The sequence below is a fragment of the Panthera leo genome, chromosome D1, assembly GCF_018350215.1.
Source record: "Panthera leo isolate Ple1 chromosome D1, P.leo_Ple1_pat1.1, whole genome shotgun sequence".
Taxonomy (NCBI): domain Eukaryota; kingdom Metazoa; phylum Chordata; class Mammalia; order Carnivora; family Felidae; genus Panthera; species Panthera leo.
The window spans coordinates 109,740,443-109,756,661 of NC_056688.1; the positions used below are offsets into that span (position 1 = coordinate 109,740,443).

At 56.6% G+C, this 16,219-nt stretch overlaps 1 protein-coding gene across 1 annotated transcript; it reads left to right on the forward strand.

The window, feature by feature from the left end:
- Positions 1-4,645: 4,645 nt before the first annotated feature.
- RHOD (ras homolog family member D) lies at positions 4,646-14,111 on the forward strand. The gene is made up of 5 exons (XM_042905142.1): positions 4,646-4,807; positions 9,466-9,553; positions 10,346-10,455; positions 12,821-12,955; positions 13,508-14,111. The coding sequence occupies exons 1-5, from the start codon at positions 4,676-4,678 to the stop codon at positions 13,673-13,675; spliced, it is 633 nt and encodes a 210-aa protein (XP_042761076.1). The 5' UTR covers positions 4,646-4,675; the 3' UTR covers positions 13,676-14,111.
- Positions 14,112-16,219: the final 2,108 nt, after the last annotated feature.

Consider the following 16,219-nt stretch of genomic DNA (forward strand, 5'->3'; position numbering starts at 1 on the left):
GCCCCCAGGAAGCCTGTGAAGAGCTCTCGTGGACTCCCCCTCTTGCTGGAGGAGATGAAAGCATGAGCCTTGCAGTGTAGGGAGGACTGTGCACCTGGTGGAGGAGAGAGGGACCCCCAGGCAGGGGAACTACTTGGTGTTACATGTGTCTGGGGAGCCACACAGCCACTGGGCCGGCCCGGTCAGAGGAGCAGGTCAGAGGGAGGGAGGAAGAGGCTTCTGAGCGGCTTTGGAAGTGATGCGCAGGGACACCGGCGAGCGCTGCTCTTGGTCAGCGCGGGGCAGTCTGAGCTGCTTCTCAGTTTCAGGTTCATTCCGCACAGCCCAGAGTGCACTACTGACCTCTCTTTTCTGCCTATACCCCCCACCCCACCCATTCTTCCCCCTCCCAGCCCTAGGCCCGTGGGCCTGCCCCCAGTGTCCCAGGCCCCCTCCATCTGGGAGCCTTCAGGGATCAGCCGAGCCGCACCCAAAAGGACAGGTATGGAGGTCAGTGACCTGACCTCGGCAGCGGCTGGGCCACACCTGCATGTGGAAGGGGCAGGGCGAGCCACTGTATCATCCGCAGCCGACTGCCGTTCAGACCTTCACTTCCTCTCTCCTGCCCCGGCCATCTATGCCTGCAGACACCCAAAGGGACAAACGGAAAGGCTAAATAAACACTAAGATTGGGCCATGAGGGCCCCTCAGTCTCTGCCCACCCTCACCCATTATCAACCTCATTCCACCCAGAAGGATCGAGAATGGGGAGGCGGGGAGAGGAGGCAAGGGCAGGAGTCCTGCCTCCCCAGCCCTGAAGTCCAGTTAAATGGTAGCTGGAGTTGAGCTGATCTGGGGGAGACCGGACAGAAGGGACCTTGGGAGAAGAGGCACTTCTGGGTTCTACCTGCCATAGTTTGGACAAGTCCCTTCCTGTTGAGAGCCTCAGTTTCCCCATATTGTCCCCTTGTTGTCTTAACAGGAAGAACTCTAAAGGCTCCCCACACCTCTGACTTTTGGGGATTCTGTGTGGAGGAGCTCTAAGGCCCCAAATGCCTTGGTTAGAATCTCAGCTTCTCCATGTATCAGCTGTGGGATCTTGGGCAAATTATCTGTCCTCTTTAGGCCTCAGCTTCCTCCTTTGTCAAAGGATAAGAATAATACATAATAGGATGGAATGAAATGTACACGTGCCAAGTGTATGTCACCCAGGAGATGCTCATTAAACGTGCGGCCAGAGTTTTGGGTGAAAGAGTTCTGGCCACGGGCAAGACCTCTTGGGATCTGGTGTTTGAGATGAAAGGGAGGGGAGGGCACATAGGGAGGCGGGAGGAGCAAAGATCCCACCAAGGCATCCCAAGGGCGCATAACTGGACCTCTGAAGTTCCATCCACCACCGGCACCCACGTTCCCTCTCCTTCAACCACCCATACGCGCCCCACGCCCCAAGGCAGGAACTCCAAGCAGAGCCCACAGCCCTCATGATGATGGTGCAGGGAGCAGAGCGGCCACATGGCGGCAGCAGAGACTCTGCTGGGGCCCCAGGGAACTCCCGGCCTCAGAGTGGGTGGGGTGGGATGCCAGGTGGGCTTGAGCAGAGGGAGGCTGGAGGGTGGTCACCTGTCTGCTGACCCTGCAGTCAGGTCATGCACTGTATTTACTCAACTATGCGATCATTTGTTCCTGTTTTCATTTCTCCAAGTTTGTCTATTCTTTTGAGTCAACCAATCTTCCTTCTTTCCTTCTTCTCCTCTCTGCCCCATTTTCCTTCCTTTCCCCTCTGTCCAACCAGGCAGTCAATTGGACATAACATCTTGAGCCACAGCTGGGTGCCAGCCTGGGGCAGGCACTGCTGTCTAGGGGTACAGAGGTTGGCCTTGGTCTCTGGCCTTTAGGTGCTCAAGGCTGGGGGCTGGAAGATCCTGCCTGGCCACCTGCATCCCCAGGAGAGGATTCCATGGCAGGCCGAGGGCCAGCCTGGCCACCTCTGATGTTCTGGGGTCTGCAAGGCAGTTGCCCACTGTGCAGAGTGGCAGAAGAGCTCTGGACTTGGGACTGGTGGGGTCTCAAGGGACAGAGACACACACAGGCCTTCAAGGATAGCCCCCTCCCCCCTCCCCCCCCCCCCCCCCCCCCCCCCCAGAAAACAGTAAACAGTACCCTGGCCAGGCAGACTGTGACCTGGGCCACCTCCAAAGTAAGCCCCAGGAAAATGGTGCTGTCCAGGGCCCAGCAAAGTCTGAGATTCAGGGAAATCCCTGGCCAACCAGAGCAGATTCCCCTTACCCAGTAACTAAGCTCCCTCCTGCAGAAGCATGAGCATAAAGTGGAGGTAAGGCTGGGGCTTCACATCAGGAGATCTGGGTTCAAATCCTGACCGTGTCTAGCTAGGCTGAGACAAGCCACTGCCTTTCTCTGAGCCTCAGTTCCCAAATCTGTAGAATGAAGAAAGCAGATCACTTGTTCTGCTCACCTCACAGTCTGATGGCTGGATGAAATACTGCATACCAGGTATGATGTCGGGAGAGAGCCCTGCTGTGTGCCAAGACTCGGGTTCCAGTTCAAGTTCTACCTCTTACTAGCTGTGAATCTCAAACAGGAAGTGAACCTCTCTGGCCTCCAGGTTCCTCATCTGTAAAATGGGGCTAATGATTCCCACCTGCGAAGGGACAGTGCCTGCACAGGGTTAGCAATCCATTAATGGGCGCTGTTATTGTTAGGAAGTGCTCAGTGAAACTGTAAGGCATGACAGACGTCAAGGATATCATTAGAATGATTATCCCTATAGCAACCAAGGCCAAACGCCTCTGCCTGACTCTCAGCTCCCTCCACCCCCAGTCTGGCCCCACCTGCCTCCTAGCCTTGCCACCCAAAGCCTGATGACAGCATCAGTGGGGATGACAAGGCTGACAGCTGATCGTTGGGGGACTGGGCGCCTCCCAACCACTCCTTGGGGCGGGGAGCCCTGCTCCGTAGCTACACACCCAGCTCAGCACCAAGTCACTGCTCAGCCCTTTGGCAGTTTCGGGGAGGAGAGGGCACCTAAAGGGTGGGGATTTCACGAGATGCTCGCTCTATCCATTCAACCTGCTGCCTGGGGCCCTGGGTGAGCTTGGAATAAGCATCAGGGGTCTGGGCTCCACCTCTGTGCAATGAGGACAGTGACTCCTGCCCCAGCTGCCTCTTTGGTCCACAGTGAGGTCCAACGGGGGCTCAGTGTGCTTTTCCTCCTGCCCACTTTTGCACACCACAAGGGATGACGTCATGACCTGCATGCGGAAGGGGGTGTGAAACCCAAAGACTTCTACCCTCTCCGTTCCCTTGAGCTTCACTGAAAACAGTCAGTCCAGACTCTGGGGAGACCCTTGTGCCCATTTTCAAAAGATTTCAATTCTGGCTGCTAACAGGGGTGGGCAGTCGGGGGACAGTGAGTTTTCACTTCAGTTCAGCATCCAGAGTGCGCCACTATCCAGGCCCCATTTGAACCTCAGCTTCTCCTGACACCAGCTCCCCAGCCCGACCTCACCTTCCATCACAGGGAAGGACTGCAAACCCCCCAAAGTGCCCCCTCTCTCTTGCCTCCATACTATGCATGTACCGCTCCCTCAGTTTGGAACACCTTTCTCCCTCCCCCTCAACACTCAGCCCCCTCTTCTCAGAAAGGTTTCCTGACCCCCACCCCACCTGGATAAGGAGCCCCTCTTCCCTGCTTCTGTCCTGCTGCTTGTCCCCATCTCTGTTGTAGCTCCAATCACACCGACATCCTCCCTGTCTCCCATCCTAGGCATGGGCTTCTCAGAATAGGGACTTCGTCTTGAACAGTTCAGGGTCCCCAGGCCCTTGGGCGTCAGTGGTGGTTAAATAATAGGGATCACTCATACATGGCACCAGCCATGCACCAGACCCTGCTCCTCTAAGCAGTTTATAGATGGAAGGTTCCCTCAGTTTCCTTAGATTATGCCACAGCCAGAGGTGAGACAGGTGGTCAGCCACCTGCATCGAAACTTCCTGGTGCTGGCTACGGCAGGGCAGGGCAGGCCAGCCTGGCAGCACCAGCAACTGACCCATTAGGGCATGGCCGGGTCACCCCCTTCCCACCTGGCCTTCAATATCTGGAGGGAGGATTGTGGTGTGCTCTGATTCCAGAGCCCTGGGGGAAATGCACATTCATTCATTCATTCATTCATCCAGAGTCACTGGCTCCTGTTCGGTGCCCCACCTGTGCTGGGCACCAGGGACCCAGCTCCTGTCCCTGCAAAGCTGGTCGGCCCACCGGGCTGACCCCCGCCCCCACCCCACCCCCACCCCCACCCCCCACCGCTTTCCTCCCAGGGGAAGGGGGCCAGGTGCCTTCGTCTTTCCCCGTCCACACCGCCCCCACACACTGTCCAGCTCCTTGTCTTCTCCGCATCCGCCCCGGGTGCCCTCCCGAGGACGGAGGCCGAGGGTGGGGGGGGGGAGGCCCCCTCCCGCGGCCCCGGCCCCGGCCCCCGCCCTCAGCAGGGGCCGGGGAAGGGCGTCCCGAGGGGGCCGGCGCGCCCGCTCGCCACGCCTCCGGGCTCTCACCTGGCCCCGCGCCCCGCCCCCCGGCCGCGGGCGCGCACTTCCTCCCGCCGCCCCGCCCCTTCCACATTCCTGCCCCGCCGGCCGCCCCGCGCGCCGCGAGCCGAAGCCCGCCGAAGCCCGCCGGCCCGCGATGAAGGCCGCCCAGACCGCGGACGCCGAGGCGCCGCCGGGCGCACGGTCCGTCAAGGTGGTGCTGGTGGGCGACGGCGGCTGCGGGAAGACGTCGCTGCTGATGGTCTTCACTGAGGGGGCCTTCCCCGAGGTGAGTGGCAGCCCCCAACCCCGCCTCGCGCGCTCCCCGCCCCCAACCCCGGCCTCCCAAGGGGTCTCCCAGCAGAGTGTGGGCGCAAAGGCGTTTCTCGCTCCGCCATCGGCAGCGAGGGCCTCAGTGGTATCATCTGCAAAGTGGCAAGAATGGCACCTACCTGGGAGAGGTGTCGTGGGACGGACTTGGGCCAGCTGGGGACCCAGCAGATCCTAAGAGAGCACTTGGTGGCGCGGCACGGCTCGGAGGGACTGAGGACACCGGAGCCACCCTTGCCTGGGTTCGAATTACGACTTTGCCACCTAAAGCTGTGCACCCTTGGGCTAGTCCCCTGCCCTCTCTGTGCCTGTTTTAACCGCATCAGAGGAATAAGGATGGTGCCCACCTTCCAGGGTCACTGTGAAGGGTGAGTTAGTACCGGTCAAGGGCTCACCTCTGAGCCTGCAACAGGAGAGACTCACCGAAAGTTGGCAAATGTCATCTCTTCTCTACCAGCTCTTGCCTGTACAACGGGCATGTCGTGGGCTCTGTCTTGGAGGGCCAAAGCATACCAGACTCAGGTCGGGCAGCTTGTTTGCCACCTCAGCTGTCCTCCAACAAACTGTGTGGCCCTCAGTAACTTGCTTAGCCTCTCTGAGCCTCTGTTTCCTCACGCAATCTCATAGGGCAGGAGACTTAAGAGTGGTGACGAGGCAGAATTAAGGTAAGGCTGAGAGACAGCCCCTGTGTACCTGGCACATCCTGGACGCTCTGGGCACGTGGGCCCTCAGTCCTTCACTAGCATGCTCATTGACTGTCTATGCGGACTCACAGGCACCAGGACAGGGGCTGGACCCACTCACTGTGCCACGTCTCAGCCCAGTTCTCCTGGGAGTCCGGGGGTTTGCTTCCAGCATTTCTTCTCCCTCCTGCCTGTCCCAGCATCCTCCAAACCCCTGGGTTTGCTCAAGCCCTGGGAGTCCGATGGGGGAGGCAGGAGAGGCCAGGCCTGGTAAAAGTGTCAGACCTTCCTTTCCACTGTGGCAGCATCGAGCCAACTTTTGCTTTGTGGTTTATGGAGCTGACGTCACCTCCGCTGGCCAGTCACATTTTTAAGTTGGGTTGGACAAGTTTCTGGGCCCCCACATGCTGCGCATGGGAACCCAACAATTACGACATGGTGGGGAGAGTGCCCGCAGAGGGACCAGGCCAGCCAGGGTCCAGGAGACCAGCCGGGAGGAGTATCTTGGGCTCTGAGACATCCCTGATGGCAAGGCTCATCCTGATTCCAGAGAGGTGGCGGTGTGGAAATGGTCGTCTGGAAGTTGATGGAATGTGTGTTTTGAAGGATAGGCTGGAGCTGGCCAGGAGAAGGGAGGACATGCTTGTCACCAGGGGGGATGGACCTGACCTGTCCTCATCTGTTTAGGGACCCCTCTGTCTCCAGGCCCAAGAAAGACCTCTCCTTTTAAGAGAACTACAAGGTCCAAGTGCTGGAAAGGCCTCATGTTACAGGTGGGAAAAGTGAAGCCAGAGCGAGTCTTGCCTTAGGGAGCCCAGTGGTGGCAGTGCAGGTCAGGAGCCCAGTTCTCCCCGCCCCTGACCGGAATACTCTTCATAGCCCCCAGTGCTCTGCCTGCCAGACCAGCCTTCTGCTCCTGCCCCTAAACTCCTCCTCCTGGCAGCCCTCCAAGCTATGGGAGCCAGCAGCTAGAAGACTTGGAGTCCCCCAAAGAGCAGAGAGTAGGCTGGGATTTAAAGGGGCCTCAGTGACTCTTGTCTGTCTGTGGCCCAGCCTTGGGGCAGGGGAACAGAGTAGAGAGAGCTCCTGAGGCAGAGGAAGTCCAGGCTGGGCACCAGCCTCTGCCCAGTCCTGGCTGACATTTGACTCAGCAACCATTCCAAAGCCCAGGGGTCCCATGGAGGAGTGGGGAGGGGAGGGGGCAGAGAGCACCAGCCCTACCTTCCAGAACCAGCTGAGTCCCTCCTGGTCCGCACAAGGACTCTCATGGGTGTGAAACCCCTGACTCTCTTCTTGACCTACGTTCTCCTGTCCTATAATGACCCATCTGTCTGTCTGTGAGCCCCATGAGGACAGATCCAAGCCTGAGTCATCTCTGCCCTAGTCTAGCTCAGGCCTCACCCTGCCATCCTGGCTGAGGACAGCTTAACAGATAAGATTAGGCACTTAATGGTCAGAGTGACCCTGCCTGGTGGTTCAAAGAACACAACAGAAGGTGTAAAAGTCTCCAGGATGACATTGCAGAGTAGGGGGGAGGGTTGTGACAGTTACAAGCCCCGGGAGCAACCCAGCCACGAAGCCTGGAATGGGGCTTTCCTACCCACTCCTGTCACCAGGGGCTAGAGAGTCAGTGACCTCAGGAAAAGGCACATGACCGGGGACAGAGCCTGACCTCTGGAGCCAGAAAGACCTGACTCCATCCTTAGCCAGCTGTCTAGTATGTTACTTCAGGCAATTCCCTTCCCTCCTCTGTCCTCATCAGGAAAATGGGAATAGTGCCAACTTCCCAAGGATGCAAGGGTCAGGGACAGTACACATGGAGGGCCACGCATAGTAGATCCCTAGAAAATGTGCACGACGCTGTCATCTCCACAGGCATTTGCAAGGTACTGACATGTGTCTCCCAAGAGCTTTGTGGCAGGTTGCCCTCCATGTCAGATCAGGAGGGGTCCTGCCACAGGAGAGTGGGTGAGTGGAAGCAGGTGTCAGTGCCCTCCACGGTGATAGGCGGGGGAAGGACGCATCACCTAGAGGGATGGATGGATGGCAGCTGGCATGGACATTGCCCCTGGCGACCAGCTTTCTAAGTAGTGGGCATTTATGCTGGGCCTTACCTGCCAGCCGGTCTCCCCTACACTAAAAAGGGACACTCTTCTTTTTTTTATTTTTTTTATTTTTTTTTATATTTATTTATTTTTTTTTTTAAATTTTTTTAATGTTTATTTATTTTTGAGACAGAGAGAGACAGAGCATGAATGGGGGAGGGTCAGAGAGAGGGAGACACAGAATCTGAAACAGGCTCCAGGCTCTGAGCTGTCAGCACAGACCCTGACGCGGGGCTCGAACTCACGGACCGCAAGATCGTGACCTGGGCCGAAGTCGGCCGCTTAACCGACTGAGTCACCCAGGCGCCCCGGGACACTCTTCTTTAACCAGAGAGGGGACGGGCCCAAAGTCACACAGCTGGTGAGGGCCAGAGCCAGTCCTAAACCGGGAACATCTGGTTCCAAAGCCAGTGCTCCTAGCCACCAAGTCACGCTGCCTCCCACCAGACAAAGGGCCTGAGGGGAGGGGGCCAGGGCAGGGGGGTGCTGGGGAGGTGGGTGGAGCCGTCATCTGTACCTACTAGTAGAGAGAGTGACAGGTGGCTAGGGTCCAGGGCGGATCGAACCTCTATCCCAGGGTCATCCTCAACTTCCCCATCTGCCCGCTTTGGGACTCACCTTCCTCCATCCTCCCCCTGTACCTTCCCACGTGGCCTGGAGGACCGCACTGACCCACCGCTAAGGGGCCGCCCCTCCAGGCAGCCAGGGCCTGACTCAGAATGCCAGCGGGCAGACAGGCAGGCAGGCTTGAAGTCCTCCTGAGTCACAGGCAGCTGGGGGCCCCACCTGGCATCGGAAGTGGGGAGGACAGGGTCTCCCTATGCTGTGATCCCACCAACCAACCCTGAGCAAGCGAGTGAGGCTTGGGGACCCAAGACGTAGCTGCTCTAGCTTCCCACTCCAGCTGAGGGCTTGTGTTGGGGTAGAGTTTTGAAAACCTCCTCACCTGTTGCTCAGACCCTATCCGTAAAAGCTTCCCCTTCTCATTTCTGCATTTTGTCTGTGCACAAAACCCACCCTGTTTCCATTCACCCAGCCTTTATGGAGAGGGAATGCAGTCAGGCTCTCGGCCTGGGCAGGAAGGGCATGTGGTCTGGGTGACTTCCTCCTGATGCCCGCAGGGCAAATAAGAAAGGCAGAAATAGAGAGGGTGTGGGAAGGGTTCCAGAAAGGCATCCTGGGGGACGTGGCATGGGGCAGGGGCCTGAGAGGTTGAGAGACAAAGCAGGGACCCTCCCCCCGAAAAGCTGCAAGCTCCCCAGGGCACACAGTGACCCTTGTTTATTACTTGTTCCCCAATATCCAGAGCTAGAGAAGGTGCTGATGTTTACTGAATGAATGTATGAACGAACGAATGAATGAATGAACGAACGAACAAATGTAGGTTAATGTCATTCTAGGAGGAGGGGACAGAATGAAGGAAGACTCAGAAATGGGACAGTCCCCCATCCAGGGGGACAAAGATAAAAATAACAGTAGCTGGCATGTGTAGAGTGCTTATTTTGTGCCAGGCTCTGCACGGAGCCTCTCACTGAATCCTTACAGCAGCACCGTGCATTCGGTACTTTTAATATTCCCACTTTACCGTCAAGAAGGCCGGGGAGGTTCAGGGCCTTGCTGGGGCAAATAGTTAGGAGGAAGCGGCAGCTCGAGGCCTCAACCCTGCTGGCCACAGCCTGCTTCCCGGAGACTGTCTCCCTCACACCGTCAGACTCCCAAACCGGAGCTGTGCTGCAGGCATTCGTGGGCTCTCTCTGGCCTGGGCAGTGGGGGCCACCCCGCTTCAGAAGCTGTCCTCACAGCCTGCATCTTGTCCCCTTCTTCCTCAGAGCTACACCCCCACTGTGTTTGAGCGGGTCACCGTTAATCTGCAAATGAAGGGCAAACCCCTGAACCTCCAAATCTGGGACACGGCAGGTGGGTATGCAGGGCTGCGAGGGCGGGAGGGGAGCCTCACATGCCCAGAAGCCAAGCCCTACTCCTTTCCTTCTGAACCAGGGAGGCCAACCAATCACCAAGGGACAGGTGTTGGCCAGGGTTAGGGTCCCCAGGAACCCGAACCTACTTTGCTTCTGCGCCTGTGTCTGCTGCCTTCCCCAGCCCAGGGTAGCCAAGTGCATCCTGCAGACAAGGGGGAATCCAGAGCACTTTCCTCTCAAGGGGTGAACTGTTCTGGCCTCCTGAGCATTCCACCTTGGCTTTAGCTTCCGTAAGAACTGCCTGACTTTGACCTCTGCCCTCCAGCTTCCTGACCTCGCCTACATGAGGGTTCAGTCACATCCATGCCAGAGCTGACCGCTAACCCCAGGGAGGCCCAGCAGCCCCCTTACCGTCATGCATGCGCCAAGGTGCCTTTGCCCAGGGTCCTACCGCTTCTTAGTCCTCAGCCCTATGCCCGGGGCAAAGCAGGCTTCTATGGGATGGGCTCGGTCCCTGCAGACTGGGCTTCCGCCCTCCCCTCCGCTCCTTCCAGAACAGGGCTCTCTCAGCAAGTGGTGTCACCCAGGCCAGGGCTGGCACATCCCACGGGCAAGCCAGGGGAACACTGCCCCGAGGGAGACATTCACGTGGAATGACCAGCTAAGCACTGAATCTGCTAAGACCTTGAGGCACACAACCAGGCCCTGATCCAGACGCCCCTGTCTGGTGGGATGACCTCCCTGATGTTGGGGGAGATCTGGAGGGAGTGACCACCCCCACTCTCCGCAGGACAAGTTGACTATGACCGCCTGCGGCCCCTGTTCTACCCTGACGCCAGTGTCCTGCTCCTCTGCTTTGATGTAACCAGCCCACACAGCTTTGACAACATCTTTAACCGGGTAGGTACCAGGGACTTGGGGAGGTACAGTCCCCATAACCAGGCCACTCCGCTCTGCCCCCACCCTTGACTCAGCAGACTGCCAGAGTGTGGCAGGCCCTGGATGGCATCCGGTCCAGCATCTTTAGCATATATATGGGGAAACCGAGGCCCAGAGCAAGGGCAGCAACTTGCCAGAGGTGCCAGAGGGATTTGGTGGCAGGGTCTGGCCTCACATTCCCAGTCCAGTGCTCCTTGCCTGCTCTATACTGGACTCAGAATGCTGTGGCTCTTTCCATGGTGACCCTGCCTGAGAACACTGGATGACTCAGGGGCCCCTGCGTCTCCCCAGCCTGGGCCTGCCCAAGGATGCATGAATGGTCAGCGTCTAGCAGCTCAGCCCCCTTCTGTGTGACCGCTAGCTTTTAGCAGCCTCCCAAACTACCCACCCCCCAGGTATGTCGGGGGTTCCCAAGGCTTCTCCCTGCCCCCAGGTGTCAGGGATGTGGTCCCTTGAGTTTTTCTGCTCCTACCCCACTGCTGCCAGGCCTCCACGTGAACTGTGTGCTTCAGGGTTCCGGAGCACAGCTGGTGACAGCGTCAGTAACATTAACCACAGTGACGATGATAATATTTATTGAGAACTTTCCTTATGCCACGCACTGTTGTGGGCGGGCACTTCCACACGTCCACTCGTTTACTCCATCTAACAACCTGATGGAGCCCATAGTAGTATTATCTCCAGAATGGATCCGTTGCTCCAAGATGCACATCTATTCAAGTGGCAGCCTTGATGGGGCCTCCCGGGTGGCGCTGTTGGTTAAGCATCTGACTGGCTCAGGTCATGATCTCGCGGTTTGTGGGTTCAAGCCCCGCATCGGACTCTGTGCTGACAGCTCGGAGCCTGGAGCCTGCTTTGGATTCTGTGTCTCCCTGTCTCTCTGCCCCTCCTCCACTCGTGCTCACTCTCTCTCTCTCTCCCTCTCTCTCTCTCTCTCTCTCAAAAAATGAATAAATATTTAAAAATTTTTTTTCAATTTAATAAAAATAAAGTGGCAACACATCTGTGCACCAGGCACTGTTCTAGGTGCTGGGGCCCTAGGAGAAGTGGTGGGTGGTGGTGGCTGTGACCAGGGTGCTAGCAGGGGGCGTGGTGAGAGGTGGGTGGGTATAGACCCTGTTTGGAAAGCCATCAGGATTTACAGATTGGATGTAGGTGGGAGAGACGTCTTGACCAGAGCAAGTGGAAGGTAGCCTTGCCATTTCCCCCCGCTGAGATGAGAAGGAACAAGGGGTGGGCGAGGAGGTGGGAGATGGGGGCCTGTTGGACATCCCAGTGGAGGGCCAGGTACACAGGCGGAGGTCTTAGTCTGCCGTTCCCAGGAGAGGGCCAGGCCGGGCTGGGCAGATCCATTTGGGAACTGCTAGTGGGGAACAGCTTTGGACAAGATGGGGTGGGGGTGGGGAGGACCCCTGGAGACCCAAGGAGAAGAACCAAGAGAGCAGGGTCCTAGGGCAAAGCGCCACCCAGGTCGTAGAGGAGGGAGAGATCCCTGGCTGGTGCCAGGGCTCAGGTAGGTTGAAGGCTGAGGATTCACTGTTGGATTTAGCAAGGTGAAGTCATGGTGGAGACCATTTTTGGAGACTGTTTTCAAGTGCAGTTGTGTGGAGGGGGTTGCGGTATGGGGAGTCAGCCCAGGACCCCACCTGGGCCCCATCTGTCTCCAGGAGCCAGACGGTTTGATGCCAGTATTTTTCCAGAATACAAACTGAGCAAGCACGCACTCCTGGAAATATAAAGCCCCCGTCTCCAGATTCTAGACTTCCCAGTGGTTGTCCAGGCTGGAATAACCAGGCCCCGGAGCCTCACATTCCAAAGAGCAGCTGACACAGAACAGAAGTGTTCCCTCCGACAGGCAAACAGCTGCTGCATCCATTTTGTGAGCTGCTTTATTTTTAAAGGATGACTTATTTCCTTATATATCTTACCCAGCTGGGAGGTGGACTTGGGAGCCCTTACCTTGCAGAGTGGCAGGATTCTAGACCAGGTGGGAGCAGGGCTCTGGGCCCCAGCCCCTGGACTCAAATCCTGCCACTTCTAGTCGTGTGGCCAAGGCCAAGTTATACAGCCTCTCCGAGCCTCAGTTAGTGCATCTGTACAATGGGACTGATGATAGAACTTGCTTCACAGGGACTTGGGGGATTGATGATATCATACATGTGAAGTCTTAGAGCCTAGCTCAGAGTAGTTCTCCCTAAATGTTGGCTGTACTGATTATCACCACTGGAGTCTGCCTGGGGAGCAGGACAGTGACCCATCCTGCCCATCTGCAGAAAAGAACAGTCCCTATGACTAACACACACCTGCACTGCCCCCCTCCCCGCAGTGGTACCCAGAGGTGAACCACTTCTGCAAGGAGGTGCCCCTCATTGTCGTGGGCTGCAAAACGGACCTGCGCAAGGACAAGTCGCTGGTGAAGAAGTTGCGGAAAAATAGACTGGAGCCTGTTACCTACCACAGGGTAGGAAACTCTGCCCGGGGGCCCGGTTCTGGGGGCGGGGGGAACTTCTGGGTACGCTGATGTAGCCCAGCCTGTCAGCGGGGCCAGACATCCAGCACACTTAAGAGTGGGTCAGGGCAGGGGTCATCTTAGAATTGCCTGGGCTTGGAAATGGTACCTAGAACACTCTGGAAGGTTCTGCCTATGGAAGAGAGAGCCAGTGGTGTGCACATTCAGATAATCCTACCCATCCACTTCACAGATAGGGAACCTGAGGTCTGGAGAAGAACCCTTAGCTCTTCTGCAGGCCCCTCTCTGCTACATACCTGGGAAGTCGATTAGTTGGTGCCTTGAGAGGCAGGGACCCATCCTGGAGCTGAGGCAGGAAACCCAACGAAGCCACGAGAGTGCTTGGTCAGGATCGGGGGCAGGAGCTGTAGGGGTCCTAGAAAAACTCGCCTTCCACTTTTGTCCTGGAGACTCCCTAGGATGACCACGAGGGCTGCGGGGAGGCGGGACGTGAGGCCCCCAAGTCCTGTACCTCACGGCAGCCCTGTGCACTCTCTCTGTTAGGGCCAGGAGATGGCGAGGTCCGTGGGCGCAGTGGCCTACCTTGAGTGCTCGGCCTTGCTCCAGGAAAACGTCCACGCGGTCTTCCAGGAAGCAGCCGAGGTGGCCCTGAGCAGCCGCAGTCGCAACTTCTGGAGGAGGGTTACCCGGAGCTTTTGTGTGCTGACCTGACATCTTGAGGCCTTCCCTGCCCCCACCACCCCAGCAGCATAGGAAGGAGCTGGGTGCTGACCTTCTTTCTGCCCACTTGACTGGGCTAGACCCAGTCCCCAGGCTGTGACCACCGAACTGCACCTCAAAACAGATGGACACCATGAAGGCCGGGCACCGGACCCCGGGTCTGTGGTCCCTGGACTGGAGCGTAACCCCCCTGAGGCCTGAGGAAGGGGGTCCCAGAGCCCACCAGCCCTGTGGGGGCTAGTCCTGGAGTGCCCTAGAATGACTACCAGACGCCCAGCCCCCAGCCTGGACCGCACATCCGGAAGCAGCCTGTGCAGCCTGGTGCCGCCTAGCGGCTGTTCCCAGGGCTGCACCTTCAGGACCTTGCGCTTCTAGGAACCTGGGTCAGAACTCAACACCTTGCCCTTCCCCCTTCCCCCTTCCCCCTTCCCCCTTGCCCATCCAGTGGTAACTATAACAAGTAAAACAACATCTTTTGTCAGTTATATCATGTCTCTTGCTTTACACGCATGTTCCATAGCAGATAAGAATTCACCACCTGTAGGCACTGGAGGGGAACCTCCTGGATCCAAACCTGGCTTTATCACCTTAGGACCTTGGGCAAATTACTTCCACCCTCTGCATCTCAATATCCTCATCTGTGAAATCACAAATGATGTCATGGAGCCTTTAGATGAGTAAGAGCCTCATGAGACACACGGAAAGAACTTAGCAGGTGCCTGGCACACAGTAAGTGCTCACAAAACATTCACAAGTATTATTTTGGTTTATGATAAATATGTAATACTGCAGAGCTGTAATCTACGTAATATACTCGATATTACATTAATTATCTCACATGATCAGAGGGGCCAGCAGGAGGAGGCTGGAGATTCAGGTAAGTTGATGTTGCAGTCTTGAGGCTGAATTCTGCAGGGCGGCAGGCTGGATACTCAGGCAGGCTTTCTGTGTTGCTGACTTGAGGCAGAATTCCTTCTTCCTCGACAAATCGGTCATTTTTCTTAAGGCCTTCAACTGATCGGATGAGGTCCCAGCACGTAGAACCAGCCACAAACACACACCCCTTCGGTTTCTTTAGAAAAAGCTCGAGGGAGGGACCACTTCTGCCTGGTGAGGGCTCACAGCTTGGGTTACAGAACTGAACGGAGGCAGGTGAAATGGTGTTAGGGGCCCGCTCTAAAAACCCCACGTGGATTACAGGCTCTGCTTCAGGGTTTTACTAGAAACTGCTAGGAATGGGAAATAGCTTTTCCTGGCCTAGATTTTAGCTTGATTTTTCCTCCCCGCCAAGCATACCCCATGCCCAGAATGTTCTTCCCTATTCTCCGCTTCCTGCCCTCCCCAATCCCAGCTCAGACCGCTCTCTTCTGTAATTTCCCAAAATACGTGTTCCTGGAGCGCTGATATTTATGTCGCCATGATGCTTTTCACACTGACTTCTTGTGCCTCTGTCTTCTTGCACTAGACCTTGACTTCCTTGAAGTAAGGATCCTATTGGCTTCATCTTTTTGTCCCCCAGCTCCTAGCTGAGGATGTGGCTTGGCCTTTTGGCATTGATGATTGTTCCATCCCTGGAGTCAGTGGCAGATCTGGGTTCGAATGTCAGTGCTCTCATTTTCCATAGCTATGTGATTTTATGAGAGTTAACACCCTTTGAGCCTCAATACCCCGTCTAGCAAATGGGAACAATCATACCCATCCTACAGGGTTGCTATGGGAACAAAGTGACAAAATGCTTGTCCGCTACCCAGCACAGTGCCGGCCATAAAGGATGATGCAGGAAGCATGGAATGAATTGCACGGAGTACGGCTGGGCTGGACAGTATGTCCTATACTTGAGGGTAAGATGTTGAACAAGAAGTTAGGAGACGGGGGAGGGGGCGTAGGCTCCTTCCCTGAGACAACCAGGGACTGTCATCTGTTCCTTCAACAGCCTGGTGTCTCACGAGCTCTCTGGTGTGCCCCACACTGTGACAAGAGCTGGGGATAATACACGGGAACCGCGGTTTGTGCCCTCAAAGCCAGGTGTGTTTACAGTGCCCTGGCATAGGCACAGGAGGGGTCCCAACCCCAGCCTGAAGAGGTGGTTGGGAAGTTACCCGGAGAGAAAGCCCTTCCCCGGAAAGAGGACCACAGGTAAGCATAGGGGGGAACACGTGTCCCATCATGGTGACCTGAGAGCTTGAGATGCCGTGTGAAGTTTTGCAAGGCAAGCAGAGTGAAAGGATGTGGGGCTGAGAGGATTAACACGGAGGTGGAAGGAGTGATGTGCTTGGTCCTGGGACGGGCTCAGTCTTCTCACCTGGTAAACGGGAAGAATAGGTCCCGCTTCCTTGCCTCTTATCTCTTGGCAGTCAGTGTTCTACCAGGAATGAGATGATTAGATAGAGAAAGAAACAGGCTTGAAGGTTACTTTACGTGTCAACTTGACTAGGTAACAGTGCCTGGTCGTTTGGACGAACCCCAGCCTGGATGCTGCCCCTGAAAATATTGTTTGCATGTAATTAACATTTAAGTCAGTAGGCTTTGAGTAGA